Source organism: Limulus polyphemus, unplaced genomic scaffold (genome assembly GCF_000517525.1).
Source record: "Limulus polyphemus unplaced genomic scaffold, Limulus_polyphemus-2.1.2 Scaffold144, whole genome shotgun sequence".
NCBI classification, from domain to species: Eukaryota; Metazoa; Arthropoda; class Merostomata; order Xiphosura; family Limulidae; genus Limulus; species Limulus polyphemus.
The window spans coordinates 422,993-446,483 of record NW_013665754.1 but is presented as its reverse complement, the minus strand read 5'-3'; the positions used below and the strand labels follow the sequence as shown (position 1 = coordinate 446,483).

Below are 23,491 nucleotides of genomic sequence, written 5' to 3'. Positions count from 1 at the left end.
ACTAAAACACAGCCAAGACAGGTCACTTTGTAAAGACTGTTGTCAGTTTTATATTATTGAATATAGTAACATGAGTGCATGTGAGCCATGTCGTTGTAACTTCTGTATCGTAAGACAGGCACAGGTGAAAGGTCAATATAATAAAAAATAATAAATATTATTATTGTATACCGTCATGAGATTTAAGCTATTTCATCTAAACATTTATGTTTTCATGTTATAATTTGTGTTCATTCTAGAATGAAAAATGCATAATTTATGTTTATTTTCTAATTTTTTATGGTGGTTGCGAGATCGGTCAAATTTACCGAACCTGTACTGAAATTAATTACTGAAAATAACAGATAAAATGTAAAGATTTTTCTTAAGAAATGTTTGATAACTATATGGACATTATAAAGATTTCACATGTGATATTTCAAAATTTTCTGATGCATAAAAGTATTTTTAATATTAAAACGAAAATTACTTTGCATGATAGATAGGCAAGATGTGAAAAGAAAAAAAAAGGCATGAGAGAAACATTGTTTTACAAACCTTAAAACTTAATAAAAAAATTAGATATTTTGCATATGAAAGCACTGTAATTTTTACTGATAAACTGCCAAATTTCGTTAACATTTGCTTATTAATTTAAAAGTTAAAGCACGACAACTATAACAAGCACAAAATGGTTACGAGATCGGTTCCATGGACTGAGCCCGGGTTGAAAGAGTTAACATTATTTTGAAAATAAAAGGATGGAGGTTGAGAGTTTTACCTTGTAAAATTTTTAGGGTGGTTTTATTTATACTTTAAGGTTGTATCTCTGAGTATTAAGGGTAACTGCCATCCAAGAACTGGCTGCAGACAGCAAAGGACAGTAGTAGTTGAGACATTGTGGGTGTAAACACTCAACTCCTAACCCTTGACTAATTTTTCATAGCTGCTGGTTAGTTTGACATCAATATCTGGATTTTGTCTGATAAATGGAATATCCTTAAAGCATTTGGGTACTATGACCACAGACATTATCTGTTATAACTTAATGTTGACAACAAGGACTGATAATGAAAAATAATAATTTTTGTTCTATTATAATGGCTATTTTATATTAAGTATATTATTGTTTTATAGTGCTGACTTCATTGCTTATTGACAGTTAATGTAACTGATAGTATTAGAGCTATATATATATAACTACTAAGTACTGTAGACATGAAGTCAAAATAGGGATTTGAAGCTTGAGAAAATAATGTAGACACTATTTCCAGCCTAGTTTGTTTACTTTTTTTTTAAGTTCCTAGTTGTAGGCTTGAAAATATAAACTTTCCATTTTGATTCAACTTGTTTCTGTTCGTTTTTGATGATCCCTATTCCCCTTTTTAAATTAACAAGTTTTAATTATCACACTATATTTGGGGTACCTCATTTGTGCTGACAGGATGTTCCACAGAAAACATTAAATTTTATTCCCCATAAAATGAAAGTATTGCATCATTATCAGTAGTTCTGTATATGTTATAAACACTAACTAAAACACTATATAAAATGGAATAATTATGGTAGTTTGGTATCTATTTGTAGGACATATGCCCTGGTATCTGTGGATGTAACATTAATGCTACAACATCTCTCGTAAGAATTTTTTAGGTCATATCAGTCAACTACATAAAACGAATGGCATAAAATTGCTCTTTGGGAGCCATTTTATGTTTTGTAATATAAAAGCAAATAAACTCAAAACTGAGCTTGATAACAAGCATTTTCAGATTTAACAGGTACAAATTATGTTAAAAAGTAATGATATAAACTTTTACCCCACAAATTCCTGAAAATCCCAACTAATCTATATTTGTTTTGTGTGTATATATGTAGAAACAATGGTGCTGAATAGAATGAGGTACTAGGTTCATATCATGAGTGTGGAAAGTGACAGCCTCTAGGTAAAGTTTTGAAGACCTAGGAAAATGAGCCATGTGACTTCCTGAAACTATAAAAAAATTCATTAACAGCAGTTACACAAAAAATATTAAAATAGCCTAGTATGCTATGTTGTAATAAAAAATTAATATTTGGAAACAATCTTGTTATTGACCATTGCCCTTAGCATGCTTTTGTGGCAAAGGGATGTGAACCATGAAGCCTCAGACAGCCCTGAATATTAATCACTAGGCCATACCATGCCAGATTACAAAATTCAGTTATTTCAGGTTCACATTAATCAGATGCTTACTTTAAAGCTTCAAGGGGTAGTTTGTTTCCAGACATGTTCAAAAATCGAAGAGCCACTGTGCTGGAAAAAAATGCCTTAAAGGAAGGTGGAACATTCACATCCTTTGTTTTCTTAGTTGAAAACTGGTTTCTTGCAAGATTCAATTCAGCTAATTTCTGGGTACATCCTCTCAAAAGAGCTCCAAAAACCTAGAATTCAACAGTAATTCATTATATACAACCAGGTACTTCTAAAAAATAACTGTCAAAATATAAATCTTTTTTTTAAAGAGGGTATGATCTCTAAATATGAAAATGTTTTCCTATAAGATGAAACTCCCTTTTGCAGCTACCATTATTGTCTCCAGAGACTAGATGTATTCCATACTTCATTGTTAGAGCCACACACTTTATTCATTTAATAAGTGAAATGTTGTATGTAACAGTTTCATTAATTGTGTATGATGACACATTTTATATTTTAGGGCAGAGGTTCCCAAACAGTGGTCCACAGCCCCCTGGGAATCCATGAGAGTACTTATCGGGATCCGCAGTAGTACATCAAATTTATGAAATTACCATTTACTGAAAGAGTAATGAATAAAATAAAATGCTAAGACATTATAAGACTAATATAGTAATATATATAAATCCCAAATTAATAACTGTAATTAACATAAACTGAATTATGTAAATTCATTGTGCGCCTGGCACTGTTGCCTGCCGATTGCAAAAACAAGAAAATTGATTTCCAGTTGGATTGACGCATCACTACAGTGTATACATTAGTGTCACAATTAATAGTTATTACAATAATTACATGGTTACTACTGGTGTCAGTAATGAGTTATAATTTGTTTCAAGAATCCCGATTCCAATAATAAGTGGATCAGAGATCCATTTAATGTGGACATTGTATATGTTGAAAATTTAACTGCAGTTGAAGAAAATAGCCTTATTGTTCTCTGATGTGACGCTTCACTAAAGTAATTTTTTGGCCAAACTAACTTGACACTTTTTTTTTTTTGGGTTACACGTGAGATGTGATTATCCTGAACTGTCATTCAAAGCAGTAAAATATTTAATGGCATTTTCTATAACCTATTTATATGAGTGAGGTTCCTCTCAACTTGCTTATATAAAATCGAAGTATTGAAATAAGATAAATGTAGAGCCAGATCTTCATTTGAAACTGTCAGATATTGACACTTCGGCAAAGCAGTATCATCCTTCAGATTATAGTAAGTCGTAATATTTTTTTCTAATTTTCCATATTTAAATCTCTTTTCATTATTCTTTCCTTAAAACCAGAATCAATCTGTAATGGTAGTAAAATATGCATATGATACCCCAGTTACACATGATAAAATCTATTTTTAACAGGAGGTGGTCTGCAAATACAGTAAAGAAGTTGAAGTGGGTCTGCTGGTTGGCAAAGTTTGGGAACCCCTGCTTTAGGGCATAAGTATTAAAGTGGTTATCAACCTACTTAGTTTCACTTGTGATTAACAAACACATTATGTTAACAAGTCTAAATCTTATTATAAAAAAAATATTTTTGTTCCTAACTGTTTTTGCTTATCTGATAATATATGCACAACATCAATGGCATTTCATAAAATTTCATACAGTGGCTATGAAATTAGCAAAACAAGCAAAAAATGAACATGCATTCCTGAGAGAGAACTGTGTAAATAGTGAAAATTTACAATTAATTTTTATAAGGTTAACTTTTAGACTTGAAAATTCTAAATTCATGTTTATGTTTAATATAGTGAAAATTTAGAATCTCATTGTTTACAACTTCAGAAAAATTTAATATATGAAATATATCTCAAATTACATTAGAAACTGCAACGAAATATATAAAAAATCCTAATACTCCAGCACAGGTAAGAAACAGTATCAGGAAATGAAAAATGAGCTTTGATGTTACAATGGTAATAAAGTTGAAAAGTTTTATTTATGTGTGTACAAAAACTTTATTAATCCAAATCTTACTCATATCATTAGCAATACTCCATAACTCTGTGGTACGTAATTTGTAATATGCAATTTTAATGATTAGAAAAAAAATTACAATTCAGTGTCATCTCGCCTAGAAACATAGAACTTAACCAGTTGAACAAATTACAAAAATAGACAATACTACTTCCTGATGTTCAACACGAAACATGTTATTAATAGTTTTTTCTTTGAAAGGTAACTGGATACACTTTAAAAAATTCCTATTTAGTTTCCAGTCTCATTTCTTGGTGCTAATAATCAGAAATTCTACATAAACATCCTGATATATTAATATTATGCATGTGTTTTATCATTGTATAGTTAATTTTTCTGTGTTTAAATACTAAACACAAATTGTAATACATTTCAATTTGATATCAATCTCTAGTTTTAACAAGTGCTTCTGTCAACAGAAAATAATGGGAAACAGCTTAAGTGCAAGACCTTGAAAGAGAATATAGTTTTACTGCAAATTTTGCAGGAAGTATAAAATGGAATTAAAAACTGACATCTTTCTCTGAATGAAGCAAGTTGTTACAAGTTGGCATGACAAGTGTTAAGTTATATACACACACACACAAATAAGTTGGAGATAAAGGTTTTGTCTAAGAGTTTGAAAGTTTAAAAAATAAGTTACTTTCTAAAATAAACTGTTTACTCAAAATATTTATTACTGGTTGATAATGTAACTACTATAAGAAAATATCTATACAAAATTAAACACAAAAATTTTATATAATAACAATAATAATGGGCATATAAATAAAACTTACAGTGTCCATTGCACATTCTGTACCAGAGAGGTCTAAATGTATAAGAGAATTTGGTTGTGCCAGAAAGTTGTACAAGTTCTACAAGAAAACATGTTGAGATAAAAGGTTTAAAAAAATACCTGTCCAATTAACATTTCAATACAAACTTGACAATTTTATGGTTCTTGAACAGCATATGAATTCATTCCACTCTGAACAGATTCATTTAAAATCAAAACATTTAACCATTTTTCCCTATTTCCATTAGATATTACTTGAGTATATGTAACTGAGGTCAAGGAAACAATATTTTTCTTGGTCTAGCTGGGACTAAAGACATTAAACATAATTTTTAACTTTTCTTACTACATTCCTTACACTAACTTGGTTGTATAGAATTAAAACCAAACTGATGATCCTTCACTCTGTTAATTGTGTTTATTATTTCATTTATTTCCTCCACAAAATAAAAACAACTTTCAGAAACTACCATTCAAAATATTTCTTTAAAATTAAATGTAAGTTTAACTAAAAAAAAAGGGAATATCTTTTTGATACTATTGTAATAAAGCATAAAAACATAATAAAAATTAGCAAATGAAAACTTCTTATAACACAAAGAGAGAACTGACTGCAATAAATTAAACAATACAAAGATATTAAAAAATAAATTGCCTTCATCTCAACTTCCAAAGGTAGGAAAAAACTCACAGTTTCTCAAATAATATAAAAATTTGGATTGAATTATGAATCAGCTAACGTGTTCAACATAATTTACTTACATTCACATCTTCCTTGAAAACATTATCGTTAAGATTGAGGTAGGTTAGTGTAGAAGGCATGGAGTGATTTAGAGAGAGAGAATGTGCAAGGTTATTGATTCCTTTAGACGTCAATCCAGTCTTGGAAAGGCTAAGGTGAACTAGGCCTTTTTGTAGTTTGCCAACAGCATTACTCACATGACCAACACCTGATAGAAAACATACAACTTATCAAGTAGGGGGGTCAAATGATAAAATAAAATGTCCTTATATAGTGTATAATATCCTAGTTAGCTGACAGTGCCAGGAAAAAACTTAATGAGCTGCAATATTATGGTTAAAAGTGATGGCACCAGAAAATACTTAATGTCATTCAATACTCTTGTTAAGTAATAATACCAGAATACATCTGATGCTGTTGATGTCAGCAAGATCACAGTTAACTGTTGAAACATCTATCAGAATACAGCATACAGTCATCTAATATTCAACTATCAAATATAATTTATCATCTTCTAGTATCTTAAATACCTATGGTTGACGTTACCATAATATGGCTTACTGCTTTTGTCAACTAATCATCAACTACTTGGTGTTATCAAAATAGCTTACTACAACTAACATGTCACAGCATCTCAACTATTTGACTTTACCAAAATGTAGCTTATGTAATATCAAAGCTTTCTAACTATATATAAAAAAACATTACTGTAATACTTGAACCTTAAGTATGGAAGCACATTATGTTAATATAATAATAAGTTGGCAACCAATAATTTATACCTGAATCTAAGCTATCTGGAGACACAAAAAAGGTTACTGTAATTTTGTAATAATGTGTGAGCTACCTCAGGTACCAAAATGCTGCTGCTTAACTTTAACCATTTTCAAAAGTAAACCAAAGTCTTGAGAGTTTTAAATCGGTAATGTTCAATATTTCATTTGATTTTGTTACTTGACATATTTATGTACATATGAACGTTTGATATCCAAATTATTTAACAAATAGCTGTACCCTGTGTCTTAGTTACATGGTATATCATCTAATGTTTGACTATACCTTAAGTGTTGACACCATAGCCTTCCATTGTGTAACTGTATTTTAGAGTTGACACCACAGTCATCTCTTATGTGCCTATCAGCTTAATTTTTCTTTATTCCACTCATCTATTATATACTTTACCTTAATGTTAATATCTTAATTATATGATAAAGGGTCTGCAAATTATTTCAATCAACTGACATGTGGTTGTACATTATTGATGATATATTCCAACTGTCTGGTATGTAACTATTTTAGTGTTGATATACCACTTATATATTTCTGTACTTTTAAACAATCATCTAACATGTAACTGTGACTTTAATAATATTGATAATCTGGTTATCTGATACGTGTCTGTACCTCTGTCATCCATTATTCTAGCCAGTGGATATCAAAATGTAATTTAGTAACATTTAATACTGTAATCACTGACAATTATGAGCTGCAATGTTAAGCTGGATGCATGCAAGTTTATTTACAAGTGTAAGTACATATTTATGTTTGCTTGATATGGTAGCCATAAGTTTTGAAATCATCTCAGAATGTTTCTCTTTAATTCCACATTCAACTTCAACATTAATTAAAAATCTATTGGTGAACTGTAAACTACATTTAACAAAAGACAAATAATTCTGCAGATACTTTTTAGAACTTTTAAAACCGGTTGAATACTTGAAGATATTACTTATTTATGGCCAGTGGTTTTCGTCACTGATAGTTATAGTTGTAACAAACTGAATTCACTTGCTATAATAAAATGCAAGTTGGTGTTATAAGATTTAATAACAAATCTTTCAATTACACATACTAAGATTTCCAGAAAATAAATATGCAAGTCAGAATAATGGACAAAAAAAAAGTCAATGCAATAGGATAAAGACATACACAAATGACATTTGTAAAATGTATGCAAACAAAACTACAAATAAGCAGATTTGTCTTCACAGAAGATACATAGTGTTACTTAATGTTTATTGGATTATACTAATCATGTTATCTTGCTAATAAAACAACCATCATTCTGAAACAAGTATTTCTAAGTTAATTATATACAAAATGGGAACTATAGATATCACTGAAGACCTGACAGAAAAGAATAATTAGCTGACTGATAGTGACTGGTACAAACATGTACGCTAAGCTACAAGGCAGAAAACAAAGTACATTAATCACACACACAAGGAGGATTTAGGTGCACAGTGAACAGAAAAGTTATTACACTATACATCTCCAACCTTGTGTGAGCTTGGCTATGATTCCACTCAGACTACTGATGCCTATAGGAAAAAAACAAAGAATTAGTTTACACCAAAATGTATGTGTGTGTGTGTGCACTCCAACTTGATGGTATTTTGTAAAATTTTTTATTTGTTCCTGTTTCCTTACTCTCAATACCTGTGAAGGCATGTATAAATATGTCTTCTTAACATTTTTCACAGCATTCCATTTCAAAGATTTGTTTATCTGTGTGTGTTTAAATAATAACTTCCAATCAGAGTAAGCTATTACTCAGATAAACTAAAAATCAACCTGGCTATCAGTATAGGTAATCAAATACACTCTTTTTATGTATCTACTTATAAAGATTATAATGCATTGTTTCATCAGTTCGGTACCCTCATTGTTAACAATATTTCTGGCCATAAATCCAATGATATCTCATGAGGTTTGGCTCGTTTCAGTATGTTTAAAAGAACAGATAGTTAAGAGGGCTCAATTCCTAAAATTTGTGTCTGTGTCCTAGTTTTTCTGTATATTGAAACATTTTTTAATACACTTCCAAAAACTATACATATCCAAGCTACCTAAATATGCAATTATACTTTATACATTATCAACACTTTATTCTCAAAATGATGACAGTACAAGCCTAATATTAGTTTTATGTGCATCTAAACATAGGTTTTAAATTTATCTTCAATATTCTGATATCTTTCAGGGAATTGAAGTAAATTAAGCAGAATGTTTTTTTTTTATTGTAGCACATCTAAGGTACAAGTCTTGCCACATTCTTTCTTTACTGATGTAAGAATGAGACTCATGTTGTTCCTTTACATCTTATACACGTAAGTGTGTGTTCAACCTAAAGAGCTCAATGTGAATAACTTTATTATGAGGAGTAGCATTTATACAGCTTAGTAGGAACTTTTCTACATTAATTTAATTGTTAAATGTACTTAATCTTTTAAATGATACATTTAACTCTATAATCTATTAAAAAACTAAATTCCTGAAAATTTAATTACAATGTTAGATTTTTATGGCTCAAAGTGTTACTGTTAACTTTTTCCCTATCATGTGATTTCCTTGGAAGAGTTGCTTACTTTCATATCCATAATTTTAATTAGACAACAGTAACACCTGGTAGAGAAAGGATTAGCTGCTTTCAAAATTTTTAGTTCTAACCATTGGTAACATAATACTGAGAAAAAATGTCTTTCAAAGCAAAGCATCTTTAATGTGTGTTTCAGTATAGCTTTTTCATGCAAAACTATTTATCTTCTATGCATATACTGACAAATTAATTTTGTGTTGTTAATAACAAAATAAAAAATGAATTTAATTAATAACTCCAGTGTATTTTAAAAGTAAAACAGTAACATTCAATTACTGGTTTTAGGAATACTACACTGAATAATTAAAAGATGGGCAAACACTTAATACAGAGTGGAAAATTACACCTCATTGCAATTCTAAAAATTTACATATCATTTAATAGTTGTTGCTGTTTTAGTGCAAAGCTAAACAATGGGCTATCTGATCTCTAGCTACCATGGAAAATTGGGACCCAGAATTTGGTGCTATATGTCCACCAACTTATTGCCCACAAGGGGACAAGTCAATAGTAATGTGTGCAGGTTTTACATATCCTGTTGAAAGAATGCAGTTGTTTCAGCACACACTATTCTAATCTCTGGTTTTGAGCGACCAAATGTATCAGGACTATAATATTAAAGGCTTGCCACTGAATGTTGAACCTTTCAAAAATATTTGTGAGATGACAGTGGTGGTGGGTGTACTTCATTCAGTTTTTGATAACATAGAGAGAAAGAATAAAATTAACAATAAAAAAATGTGGTTATACAATAATAAATGGTAAATGGAATGTTCAAGTAAAATTTGCCATTGAAATATATTTATATATTATTTTAGATGTTTAATATTGTAAAATCTGGAAAACTAAAAAGAAAAATATAACATCTGTTTCACAAGATGGTGAAGACTGGTCAGAGATCTCTTTCATAGCATTTCATTGAAAACACTTATTCTATGTAGGTTAATATATTACTATACTATTGAAAACACTATCCTCATGTGTCATATACTCCCAACTATGTGTCATATTAATCGAGCATTTTTTAGTCTGTCCACGCTTAGTAAACACACAGAACCATGCAATGCACATAAAACTAACAATGTGAGTTTAAGACACATAAATAAAAGATAGAACAACTGGTATTAGAAAAAATAGTTAAATCCAACATCTAGACAAAGAATATATCATACCTTTGTCTTCTATTAAGTTATTTGACAAGTCAAGGGTGTGGAGAGGGGTATGTGGATTGGAAATCAATGCCATTGACAACTTGTGAGCAAAATCCCTACAGGAAAGTGAAGGAAAGTATTTTTATAATAGTCTCATTATTTACAGTCATTGGAAAGTGGAATAGCTGCAAACTGAATAGGTTAAAAAATTATTTTTTATTTTTTAAGGTCTTCTGACATTTTAAACAAATCTTCAAATTTCAAGGCTTGCCCAAAAATTATTTCCAGTACAATGTTTTAGTTTACGATAAATAAAAAAAGTTACACTTTAAAAACTGTTAATCTCATTGCTATATCATATTCTGTATTTAGAACATTAATTTGTGTTACATATTGCTGTGTTAAACTATTTTCTTAGGTTTAACAAACCAATCCATCATTATCAGATTTCATCTCCTGATTGAAAACTTTAACAACACTTTTTTTCCTTTAATGTTTCTACAACTTGTAACTTAACATAAATGTTTTGTGAGCACATGGATTCTCTACTTCACATCATTTTACAAAATATTGTTTTTACAAGTATATAGCTAATTCGAAACTTCAAGAGATCAGGTATTAGTGTTTTACTGTTTCTTCATCTACAGTTTTAAAACACTAATAAAAAAAGTGTTTAACACATTTTTTGTAAATTTTTAATTCTCTGTAAGTGAAAGTTTTTCACAGGGAAAATACATACACAAATTACAGTTTTGACTATATAAAAATAATTCATTATCTACAAATAAAGCCAACTTATTTTCTTAACTTCTAATATTAAAGTAATAGGAGATTTAGAGAGGTTGAGATATTAAAAAAACAGACGCACATGAGCTTTGTTTAATCATAAAATACTAGCACATAGTGACTCCTCTAAGTAACAAAGTACAGTCCAATTGTGGAGTACAGGTGACTGTAACTTTACTAAATCACTAAAACAATTTAAGTTTTTGTAAAACTTCAAAGTTACATATTTTTCACATTTATCAGTTTAATAGTTTTTTACCACTTAATTCCAGTGTTGTCCAGATAGAGTTCCTCAATAGATACAGTTTTTTTCATAACTTGTAAAATCTGTTCCAGAGCTTCTGATGTCTAAACAAGATACGTCACAACACATTCTAAGGAAGTAGCAACTTACCACAAATGAGCTGTTTTTAAATATTAAATATGGTTTATCAAGAAAATATTACATACAGAGAATAACAGGCTTTTCAATCAATTAGGTTTTATAATAAACAATATACTCTACATTAATATACATAAAATTATTTAGTCAAAACATCCTGAGAAAAAGACCAAGTTGATGAAAAATCTCTATATCATACATTTTTTTAATGATATTTAGACTTGATAAATAATTATTACATTACCAACAAACTTTTTACAGATTAGTAGAAATTTAGATACCAGACTCGCAAAACACAAAAAGGATGTCAAAAATGGTCAAACAAATAATTCAATTTTTCTATACATAAGAGAATTTGATCATAAAATAAGCTGGGAATCAGCCAAGATAATACATAGAACTACAAATTATGTCAAAAGAAGAATTCTGGAAATTTTGTTACTCAAAGTTGCCAAACTTCAACACATCTGAAGGTCACTTTAAGTTAAACCCAATTCTGATTTCATATGCTATTCAAGGAATTGGAACTACTGTTTCAAAATAAACAGTGTGTGTGTGTGTGTATGTTCCTCCCACAAGCAAACTTTGGAAAAAGACATGTGAAATGTCAAAACTAGTTTCTATTTAAATTTGGTATTGTTCCATTTGTGTCGATTTAAACTTTATTCTAGACTGCTTTCAACATTTATCAACAAAAAAAATCAGAGAAATGAAAAAACTAAACCAAAAACCTACCAATTTAATATTGCTGGCTCTGAACTTTGTGAACCATGCATTGTATCCTAGAGCTGAAATGATTGGCACTAAATCTCTGTAATAATAAAAATAGGAAGTATGTTTTAAAAAACACAAGATACCATAAAATTTCACAACAACTCCTGTTATGATAAATAAGCACAAGACTTACAACATATATATTTCAGATCAAAATACACATGATTGTCCAAGCTAATAGACAGACATATTTTGATGCTACATACATGTAAAACTTAACTGCTGGATGTCAACTTAAATCATTTGTTACATGTCAAAAGGTTAGTTCTTTAATTAAACAAATTTTGACACTAATCTTAGTGTTACATTTAAGTAATAAACTCAGAAATATTTCATTGTATATCAAGCTACAGAAGAACAAGTTTTATTGTTAGAAAAATTGGGAATTGCACTAAATAGATCTTAGAAATTTCAAAAATCCTCTCACCACCAGACACTTATGTGTCTTGTGAAACTGCTGATGTGTCTTGTTGAACTTTCCAGAAAACAAAGCTTTTTACTGAGGATAAATGTGTACATAAATATGAAGAGATTATATTTTTTGTCAAAATCTAGGAGCTAAAAGAACAAAAGCATCCATTTTTCTCATGGTACACTACAACGGCATACTTGTTTATGTTTGCTTACAAAGATAAACTGCCAAAATAACCCTTAACATTAAAAAAAAGTTATATTCCATAATGTTAGAGCACATATAACAATTAAAAATTATAAATACATGTATGGTCGTATTTTTTTAAAATTATGTACTGTTTTTCACAGCAGAATATAAAATATCTGGCCAAGTCTGGTTAACTGTCAAACTTAGCTTTCACAATATTTTTGAATTGTTGAGTTTTTAGTTGTACTGTACCAAATTTTACTAATAATGGGGCAAAACAAGTTCAAATGTTAAGCTCAACAACATAAACAATGTTTACAAGCTACAAACACAATTTTTGAGGACTAATGTATACAAATTTAACCAAAAACAAATTGAGTATAATGTTTAGTGCACTTTTTTTTCTCCAACATATCTTACAAATATGTAGATAAACCATAAAATATAATTATAGATTTGCAGTTGAATAACTCAATGTCATGATGCAATTAAGTAAACTGATCACTGCCACACTACAGAAAGCAACACAAAATCAGTTCTAGAAATAATGATGCACCAATGTATAAAAAATATTAATCAGTTACCGTGCACAATTAGTATGGTTTTGCAGAAGTTTGTTTCAAATGCAAATAATATTTGCTTTTATTTTATAAAAATCTTTCAGTACAAAACAGAATATATAAATAAAGGAAAAAAGTATACCTTCCATCTAAATGGTCAAAGTCTAAAAGTGATAACTCTTTACTATCATGAGACAAATAGATTGTGTCCACATCCTGTAATACAAAATACTCGGATATAAAAAACAAGTCTTTCTATTTAAACCTCTGCCATGAAATGCTATATTTTAAACATACAAAGCTAAGTACATTTGTTAAATCATGAATATTTCACTTTTATAAACCTTAAAACAATGTTTTGTCATGCAAGACCATCTGCCACATTTACATACAAGCATTACAGTGCTATTATATATACAAACACAACCTGTTGTAATTTAAATAGAGTATACAAACAACCATATTAGCTGTTGGTAAGTATAAAAGCTTGAACAATACCTTCAATATTATATCTATATATTAGAGACGGAAAGAGAGTAATGTTTTTTATTTAGTAACAAAAACATATTTAATGCTGAGATACAAACAAAATAACTATTTCTAAATACATATTTATCTGTGTTGTTTAATATTTCTATCTTAATAACTGGATAATGTTTAACCAAATACCACCCACAACATTATTTAAGTCTCAGAAATTTTTTTTAATGAATCTTTTGTACTACTAATTTACACAATTAAGTACCGAATGAAAAAATATCATGGAACTGTAATAAATTATTATAATCATACTGGCTAATTTCTATTCATGATGTAGTTTATACATTACAGTATTTGGGAAAACATCTATGATTAACATGGTTCCACGTAAACTACAAGTTTTGATTTATTTTTGCAAAATAAATAGGGTTTTTCATTTGAATTGATAATTAAAATGCTAATAAAGATTACAATAATAAGAAAAAATTTGTTTTTAATGTTTATATCATTTTTATAAGAAAAAGTTGCGATAAACCTTAGGTTAAAACATTTACCTATAAGAGTTACTTCATTTAAAATATACTCCCTCAGATCTCATATAAAAAATCTCATCTCAACGGAGGTGATGGGGGAACAAAACATAAAGCATGATGTCTTGAATACTTAAATTCAGCAAGAATGATTTTGGAATTAGTGCAAGTGTGCTAAAAGTTTAATATGTACTGTTTTATTTATTTTCTAGTTTTGAATTCTGAAAAAAAAAGCATCAGATTCTATTTTTTGGCACATTTTCAGACTGGAAGTACTGACATGCATACACACACACAAAGGGCTAACATTCATGTAATCCCTATTATCTATTGAATGTTTAATTCAGACTTGGGAAATAAAGCATAAAAGAAGAATAACAGTTTAATATTTTGTATTTTTTCTAAAACATTTAGCATATATATGACTGAAGGATTTACCCATGCAACTTCTTCACGGTATGGAAGCCCATGATAATTACACATACAAGCATATTGTGTTGAAAATCCACCACAAGGACCTGGGTCTTTCGCTTCCAGGCTCTGATTGTAATCAGTCATTCCTTGAAGTCGGTTTTCAGGAACAACTTCCATTCTCCGGATGATGAAACTAATGAAAAAATAACAATGTACGTAATCACAAAAATTGTTTAAGTTATTAATAACAACCCCATGTGCTAGGTAGCTTTTTTGTTGTTGCAGTTTTCAAAGTATTTCTGTCTGCTCATCCTACTGCTGACTATTGTGATGCTTCAACCTTCTCTACCAAATCGCAGGTGAAATCATCCGTATCTCAATTAAAACCTAAATGTAAAAAGGTGATAGTAGAAGCATAAAAGGTTGGCAATTGCTTAAATAATAATACTTAGAAAGTGGCTTTATTGATATCTACTGAAATTACTCCCAGTGGGTAGACCTTAGTACTAGCTACTTTGGAGACTTGAGGATGCTGTATTTCACTTTAAAAAATTTATAAATTAATAAACAAAAACTTGTCTTGAAAAGATGCATCCAAAACCACTCTCTTTGGTAGTTTCTGGATTGAACTTACTTTTAATATTCAACAAATTGTAGTGTAAAGACACCCCTTGGCTCCTGAGGGACATGTTAATATTCAATTCTCTCTTTCATTAGCATTGCTTTTTTTCTGTTCTGTCCTGAATATTAATTGATGCAACTCGTAAGTTGAATATGCATGGGGTTGGGGTTACAAATAACAATTAACTAAAATATTACACACACAAAGCCAATAAGCAAATGTCTAGCTTGCTTTAAATAAGAAAATACTACACTGAAATTGCATTTGCAAGCAATACTTACTCCAAAGGCACTTGGGGAAATATAGTCTTTACAGCAGTACCAATCTGACTGATCATCAAGTCAACATCTTCGGAGTCAGAACTCAATGTATAGAAAGTGTAAGCTCTGTTTTCTACAAACAAAGAAATCTGTAGGAAGAATGATACAGTTGTTTTACATTGTTTATACAGTCTTCTTTTGTTTTCTAATGAAGTACACTCATCAAATCCTGTGCAGAAAAGTGAGAATTTGCATCAGTTTTTTTATTAAATTGTGATCTACAATACCAATTTGAAACTCTCGCAAAGAAAGCAGTTTATTTACTTATTCAATCTTATGTCTATAATAAATACAATGGTCACAATTTATAGAATCTTTTGTCAAGGAAACAACTGAATATAATATGATCACAATTAGTTACACCAAACCACCTAGATACCCAAGGAAGAAGAGAAACACCATTTATAATATCCCCTGTGAATGTGGATACCAATACATTTGAGAAACAAAAAGATCAAATATGATAAAATTCAGGAGCACAGTGGACACACAAGACTCTGTAATAATGATCTAGCTATAATGTACCGTCATGCCAGAGAAGACCACCATCCAATAAATTGAAATAACAGAACATGAATAACAGGGGAGAAAATGAAAGATAAAAGTAATCTTCTACATTCACCTAACCCATAATACACTCAGTTAACTTAGCACAAAAGTCAGTAAAATCTGGATACCCTCTTGAAAAATATACAAATAGTTGATTTAAGTTCTACTGGGGTAGACCCCAATCAAGTGGATAATTCATCAAATCTTGGCCACTACCAAGACAGAAAATAGGCTTTCTCAGTACTTCCTTAAAGCCAACAGCAGATTAGCAGCCAGTACGTACTATTAAAATTAGTTTATAATTTGTACCTATTTATAATAATAAAAAAGTTGCAAATTCACAATAATACTCAGATGATTGTATAGGCCACTAATCATGACAGTGATTGAACATGTTTCATTGTTCTTTGAAAAAAACTTTTAGTTAAGTTTTAATAAATATATTTTAATATATTTGACTCCAATTAATAACATACATAATAGTAGTTTATCTGCTACAATACAACAATGTCAAAACTAGGTTTTTCCCAAAAGGATGCTATTTAAAAAAGAAAATAGAGTCTTTTAAAGAAAACCCTGAAAACTTCAAGCTGATGTCAGGAAAATAATATTGCTTAAAGGCTTTTTATATTCTGTTTTATCAGCCAGGCATAAATATATTTTAACAAGAGTAATTGAATATCTTTCGTTTAAACCTCTATCTACCAACAAACAATATAAAACCTCCACCTACAAATATTAGGTCATCAAGAAATTAATGTCACATTTTGAAACACTTTCATTAACCACCCCCCAAAAAATGTACATCACTTATATTAGTTAAATGAACCACCTAAATATCATGTTAGTGTCACCTATATAATGTGTAAAGTTTAGTATACTTTAATCCCTTATAGTAATGGCACACGACGAGACACACATTTGGCATGTGATGCCGTTTGAATACAAAAAAGGGAAACAGCACCTCTGAAGCCACAAAGAATATCAAAGAAATTTATGGAAATGTTTTGAATGTTCGTAGGTGTCAACAATGGTTCAGCAAATTTCGTTCAGGTGACTTTAGCCTTAAAACTGTGATGGCAGGGGCCAACATGCTGGAATTGATATTGATGCTCTGAAGACGCTTGTTGAGTCTAACCCAAGGCAACACACTCATGAAATGGCCCTGAAATTGTATGTCTCTAATGAAACAATACGTAAACATTTAAGGAATATGAGAAAACTCCATAAAGAAGGTGTTTGGATGCCTCACGAACTCCCCGATGATCACCGTTTCCAACATGTGAACATTGCTTCGTCTCTTCTGGCGCATAATGCGCGTGAACCATTTTTGGACAGCATTGTCACCGGTGATGAAAAATTGATTCTCTATGCGAATATTGAACACCAAGAACAATGGCTAAATACTATACAAAAACCACTTCCAACCCCAAAACCTGGAATTCATCCGCAGAAAGTGATGCTTTGCATTTGGTGGGACATCAAAGGAGTAATTAATTTCAAACTCCTCAATCTACAGCGAACCGTCAATGCAGACAACTATAGTCAGCAACTGGAACGTTTAAATCAAGCCCTTCATCAGAAACGTCCTTCACTCGTCAATCGGAAAGGTGTTCTTCTTCTTCTCCACGACAATGCACGTTCACATGTGGCACGTTTGACGCAACACAAAATTATGGAATTGGGTTGGGAAGTTCTCCTCCACCCACTATATTATCCAGATATGGCACCACCATCTTAATGGGAAAACGTATGCAAATGTGGAAGGTATTAAAGAGGACATTGACATGTTTTTTCTTCAAAGCCAAGTGATTTCTTTAATCAGGGCATTAACAACCTGATTGTAAGATGGAAAAGCATCATCGATAAGAATGGAGACTATTTCATTTAATAACTGTTTTGAAATATAAGTTGTTTGGGTTTTTTCATCTAAAAAAATTAATTTCTTGACTACCTAATAGAAATCTTGCAAAATAACACACACACACATCTAAGTTTAACAAAAGACATTACTGGTCTGATAAACTAGATATATGTATACATATATTCTTTATCTTTGTTGCCTGAGTAACTCTACCTAATGTGAATTTATCATCTTCCATAATGTTAACATTTTATTTGTCATAATGATTGTGATGAGCTTATAGCAGCCAACAACAAGTCACCAGATGATAGAGGGTGCAACTGAAGAGGGAAGATGTTGAAAAGTTAAGCTCTTGTACATTTCTGAAAGTTATTTAATATTATTATTATTACAATATGTAGTAATTTGGGTTAAATAACACAATAATAACTAGATATAATAAGATTGGTAAATAAAAGTAAGACGGTCAAAGTTTTAAGTTAAAGTTTAGTGGTGTAAATTATTACTACAACATTAAAATAGGCTTAGTACGTGTAACAGTACTTAGGGCTAAGGTATATTTCAAGTTACTGGTAAATCGTAAAACAGGACAATTACATTATTTTATTAAATAAGTACAATTTAAAAACTAGTTTACTGTCACTTGGTGTTTTAAGAATTAACTTGTTTACTTGAACTGAGATCCATTAGTTTAAATTCATCTTATAGATATAGGTAGGTTATAACATAAATCAGCCTATATAAATTATCATTAACGTTATGTATATTGTTCTAATAAATTATTAAGTTCTATATAATTAAAAATAAACTATTACTTTAGTGTGAAGACAAAGTAGTGATAAAAAAATAATATAATTGGTTCTTAAACATTAGGCTTAATAGTAACAGTGTTAACAATAGGCTACTGGTATTTGGTATTGAGTATTTATTTTCAGGCTGTAAGTATAAATACAATGGTTAAGATTAGTGTAGGAGTTAAGCATAATGTGTGGGTTTTATTTGGGAACTCGGGACTGGCATGTACTTTTAGCTAGTAATGAAGATGTGCAACTTGTTTGTAGGTTGGAGAAGAATTTGGAAGCAATCATGATTAAAGTAGGTGCAATAGAAAAAGAGAAGTGTAGACTGTGGAAAATGGCAGGAGGATTTCAGGAGGAGCTTTAGCTTTTACATGTAAGAGATACATCAGCTGAGAATGACTTTCAGGAAGTTAGAAAGAGTATTATTAGGGCTAAAAGTAGTGGATTTAATTGCAATGAGCCTATTCTACTGAGCAACTTCTATTGGCTCCGGCAGACAGAAAAGGATGTGAATAATAAACTTAAGGAGGATATAGTAAGAGACGATTCCTTGACAAGGCATATAAATAGGATAGTCTGTGGGGTAAATAGGAGAAACGAATCAGATTATGCAACCCAGGGGCACAGGTGGAGGATATAACTGACAGAGCAGGAGAAATAATAAAGGGGCTTGCAGAGATGCAGTTTTTGTGGTACTTTAGGGGCTAATGATGTAGGGAAGGGTATTTCAGAGGAGCTAATTAATAAGTACAGGGGGTTGATAAAGGCATTTTAAGAAAAAGACCATAACTTACTTTTGTCAGGGATACTGCCCAGAATTAACTGTGGGATGAAGTTATAAGTAGGTCACTAGGGCTAAATGCTAGGCTTAGGTTAGTATGTAAGGATGAGCAGATTGGATGGTTGGACTTGTGATATCAGTTCAGTGGAAGAAGGGAGCTTTTTCAAATGGATGGTTAACATTCAAATAAGATAGGGGCTGGCTTCTTTAAGGCTATTAACTCAGCTGTAAAGGAAGTTTTAAACTAGGACTAGATAGTGGTGAGGACCAGGAAAACTAAATGCAAAAGAATATGAGGCAGAGAAAAGTTTAGCATAGGAACTGAGTATAGAAGTAGTTATAAGGGTAGGCTTAATTGTTATTATTGTAATGCTAGAAGTATAAGAAATTAAATAGTGACTTTAGAGCACTGGTAGGAATGGGGAATTTTAATATAATGGGAATAACTGAAACGTAGTTAAACATAGATGATTTGGATGGCAGAAATTTCTTTGAAATACAAGATTACAGGCTATTTAATAGGGATAGAGTATGAAATGGGGGGAGTGTCTTTATATATAAAATGTAAGTTAATCCTATTGAAGTTGAGGATATCAAAGATAATAGTAAAGATATTGAATCCATTTGGGTTTTTATTAGTGAATATGAAGGGAAAAGGCTTTTAGTAGGAATTTGTTACAGACCACCAAATCATACTGATGAAATTAGTGAGAAACATTACAATGAGATTAAGATTTCATCTGTTAATGATGTGCTGATTATGGGTGATTTTAATTACAGGCATATAGTTTGGAAATTTTTAGAGTCAAACCATGAAGGAAAAAGGTTTTTGGAAACTGTTCATGATGGCTTTCTTCACTAATTAGTCAAGGAACCTACTAGAAACAATACTATCTTAGATTTATTGTTAACTTCAAATACAGAAATGATAGAGAGGGTGTAAATTGTGGAACATCTGGGTTATCAATGCTCTATTAGGTTCAATGTTTTGCTGCATATGGAGATAAGGAATAAGGATATTTTGGTTACAAGTTTCGAAAAGGCAAATTTTGAAGGGATGTGACAAGAATTATCTGTTATTAATTGGGCAGCTGTGTTATTTGGGGACACTAATCAGATGTGAAATTTTTTTAAATATTCAAGGTAAACATATTACATATAGAAAGAAAAGGGTAGCTACAAGTACAAACCAGGTTGGCTTACAAAGAGTTTAAGATATAAAATTAAAGGAAAGCATCATAAATTTAAGAAATTTCAATTGACTGGTATGACAGGAGATTTAGAAGATCAAGAAAGTTGGTGAAACAGGATATTAGGTCATCAAAATGAATGTATGAGAAATGGTTGGCTGAAAATTAACAGTAAGGACTTCTTTAAATACTTTAAGAGTAAACAAAACGTTAGGATGGAGGCTAGTATCTGATGATTATGAGATGGCTGGGTTATTAGATTTTGCTTTTTCTTCAGTTTTTACTAACGAAGATTCAAGCAATATTCCACATCTTAAACAGTTGATAAATGGAAATGAGAACAAACAAGATGACTGCATTAATTCTGAGCTGGTTAAGAAAAAATTGGGAAGTTTAAAAAGTCTTAATACAAAAACTAACACTTTTAAAAACAGTGAATGTTGCCCAGTTAATAATGTGTATATATAGTAAACTCTAGTATTACTCTGCCCTGGTTGATAACATTATGTTTATAATAGAATATTACCACACTACATAAACTGACCAGAAAGAGAATTTTATCACATTATCACTGTCTTCCATTAATCTAGTACTTCTTTGGTACCAATGGTAAAAAGTTTGGAGGAATTTTAGAATTTCCATTTAATGAAATAATTAATTTAAAATTTTAAAAATCATTCAGTATTCTTTTTCAAGAACTTTCCAATAGAACTTGTCAACACATTACAAGTTAAAGCAGCATAATATTTTGGTGAATCTTTTATAGTAACATGTATAAAATATAACTCTCTTAACTACATGTCACATAAAAGTAAAAAAAAAAACATTTACTTACCTGGTTTTGCTTTTTACTCTCTACAGCTTGTAAGTCCAGGTAGTGGAATGTTTGTTCAACCTAAATGGCAAAGCAATCAAATAGTTTGTGTGAAAAAAATATTAATACATAAAGCAGACATTTCAAGAACTGACAATGTTATATCTTTAATAACAAAGTTCACAACTTAATTAGTTTGGCTTCTTTTAGTAATTACACTATCATTGGCTGTAGTTAAGACTGTAACCCAATGTACATCTTGGATTAGACCCATATTAGAGAAGAAATATTGACTATAATTGCAAATCATTAATTACACATAATGTTGCAAGCTTTTAGTAAAATGTACAAGTCTATTGTACACAAAATATCAGATGAGTTACAAAGATATCTGTACTCAAGATATGTCTGTGAATCGACAATGTCAGTTTGACTCTGACCCGGACATGCAGAAGCGTAAGGTTATGTTCATGTGAAGAATAAATACTTACATCAGTCATACAGTTTGTATAACCTCTGAAACTTCCAAGATGCATATCTAATATTTTCAGTAACCCTGTATATATCATACTGTATTTACTCTCCTCTACCATGAACTGTTGCTAAATATAGGGTAAAATGAATAGTTCATAACTCTGACATCATATATATAAAATTATGTTGAATGGCACTCTGTAAAAGGTCATGTCATGCACACTTCAACCCCAACCATGTGCATAAGGCTAAAATAATTGAAATAAAAAGCTATATTATACCCACTTAAAGCATGTTATATTATACTTGATTGTGTTTCCATTTTCTCAATAGCCTGTAAACATGTATGAACCGAGTGTCAAATTGTGATAATTTTTGTATTAATAATAATAATAATGAAGGCATATGAAAAGGCAAAAAATTATATATATATATATATATATTTAATGACTGTACTTTTTATTCGAATCAGAAAAAAATGCATTCTCATTTTTAAGGTTTCAAAATAAATCTTAATTCATCATGAAAGTAAACTGTTGGGGTTCACCCCATTATTTTTTTTTAATAGCTATATCCCCTCTTCAATTTAGTTTTTCCTATTGCAATTTTTATTATATAAATGTGATGAAACAAAAAACACTTCAACTACTGAAAATGTTTTTGCACCATGCACCAGTGATAAAAACCTGATAAAAGAGAGGACTTCAAAGTTGAGCCAGCCAATATGAAGCCATAATATTAACAGTGAAATAAAATTCATGGACAAAACATCACACATGAAAGGGTGTTACACTAACAAATAATAAAACAAATAAATACTGTCTCAAAAGTAACTAACATAGCATTTTGAGACAGCATTGGACCTATTGGTCCATCTCGGATGCTACAACCTCTAAACTAAATTAAAACTAGTAACAAATGAATTTTAAAAAATCTTAAAGCCAGCCCTTGTCATTTATATACTTATCGAGATTTCTCTTAGACTCACTTAAATTTACTGCCTCTACAATATCCAAAGGTAACCCATTCCAAAGATCAACCACCCTGTTATGAAAATAAAACTGTTTTATCTGAAGATGTCTCCTATCCTGCCAAAATTTATATTTGTGTCCCATAGTCCTACTATTCTCACTGTTAAGTATGAAAAAAGATGATGCATCAACACTATCAATTCCCTTTACAATCTTAAACACCTCTATCAGACCCCCCCCCCAACTCTTCTTTTTTCAAGAAAAAACAATTTGAGAAATTTCAGCCTCTCCTCATATGACAACTCCTCCATCCCAGCCACCATTCTCGTAACCCT

The 23,491-nt window shown here is 30.4% G+C and overlaps 1 protein-coding gene across 4 annotated transcripts in view; it reads right to left on the bottom strand.

Annotated features, from left to right (window-relative positions):
• Positions 1 to 23,491, bottom strand: part of LOC106475145 (F-actin-uncapping protein LRRC16A-like) — a 94,124-nt gene that overhangs the window by 50,931 nt on the left and 19,702 nt on the right. For 3 of the 4 annotated variants that reach the window (XM_022380266.1, XM_022380280.1, XM_022380269.1), the window contains exons 4-14: positions 21,733 to 21,792; positions 15,675 to 15,802; positions 14,796 to 14,964; positions 13,490 to 13,563; positions 12,148 to 12,223; positions 11,290 to 11,378; positions 10,266 to 10,360; positions 7,994 to 8,035; positions 5,735 to 5,922; positions 4,974 to 5,051; positions 2,216 to 2,403 (exon numbers count right to left, since the gene is read on the bottom strand). In XM_022380266.1, the coding sequence (XP_022235974.1) occupies positions 2,216 to 2,403; positions 4,974 to 5,051; positions 5,735 to 5,922; positions 7,994 to 8,035; positions 10,266 to 10,360; positions 11,290 to 11,378; positions 12,148 to 12,223; positions 13,490 to 13,563; positions 14,796 to 14,964; positions 15,675 to 15,802; positions 21,733 to 21,792 (1,187 nt within the window). The remainder of the gene's footprint in view (positions 1 to 2,215; positions 2,404 to 4,973; positions 5,052 to 5,734; positions 5,923 to 7,993; positions 8,036 to 10,265; positions 10,361 to 11,289; positions 11,379 to 12,147; positions 12,224 to 13,489; positions 13,564 to 14,795; positions 14,965 to 15,674; positions 15,803 to 21,732; positions 21,793 to 23,491) is intronic. The other variant, XM_022380277.1, reaches the window with a different exon arrangement.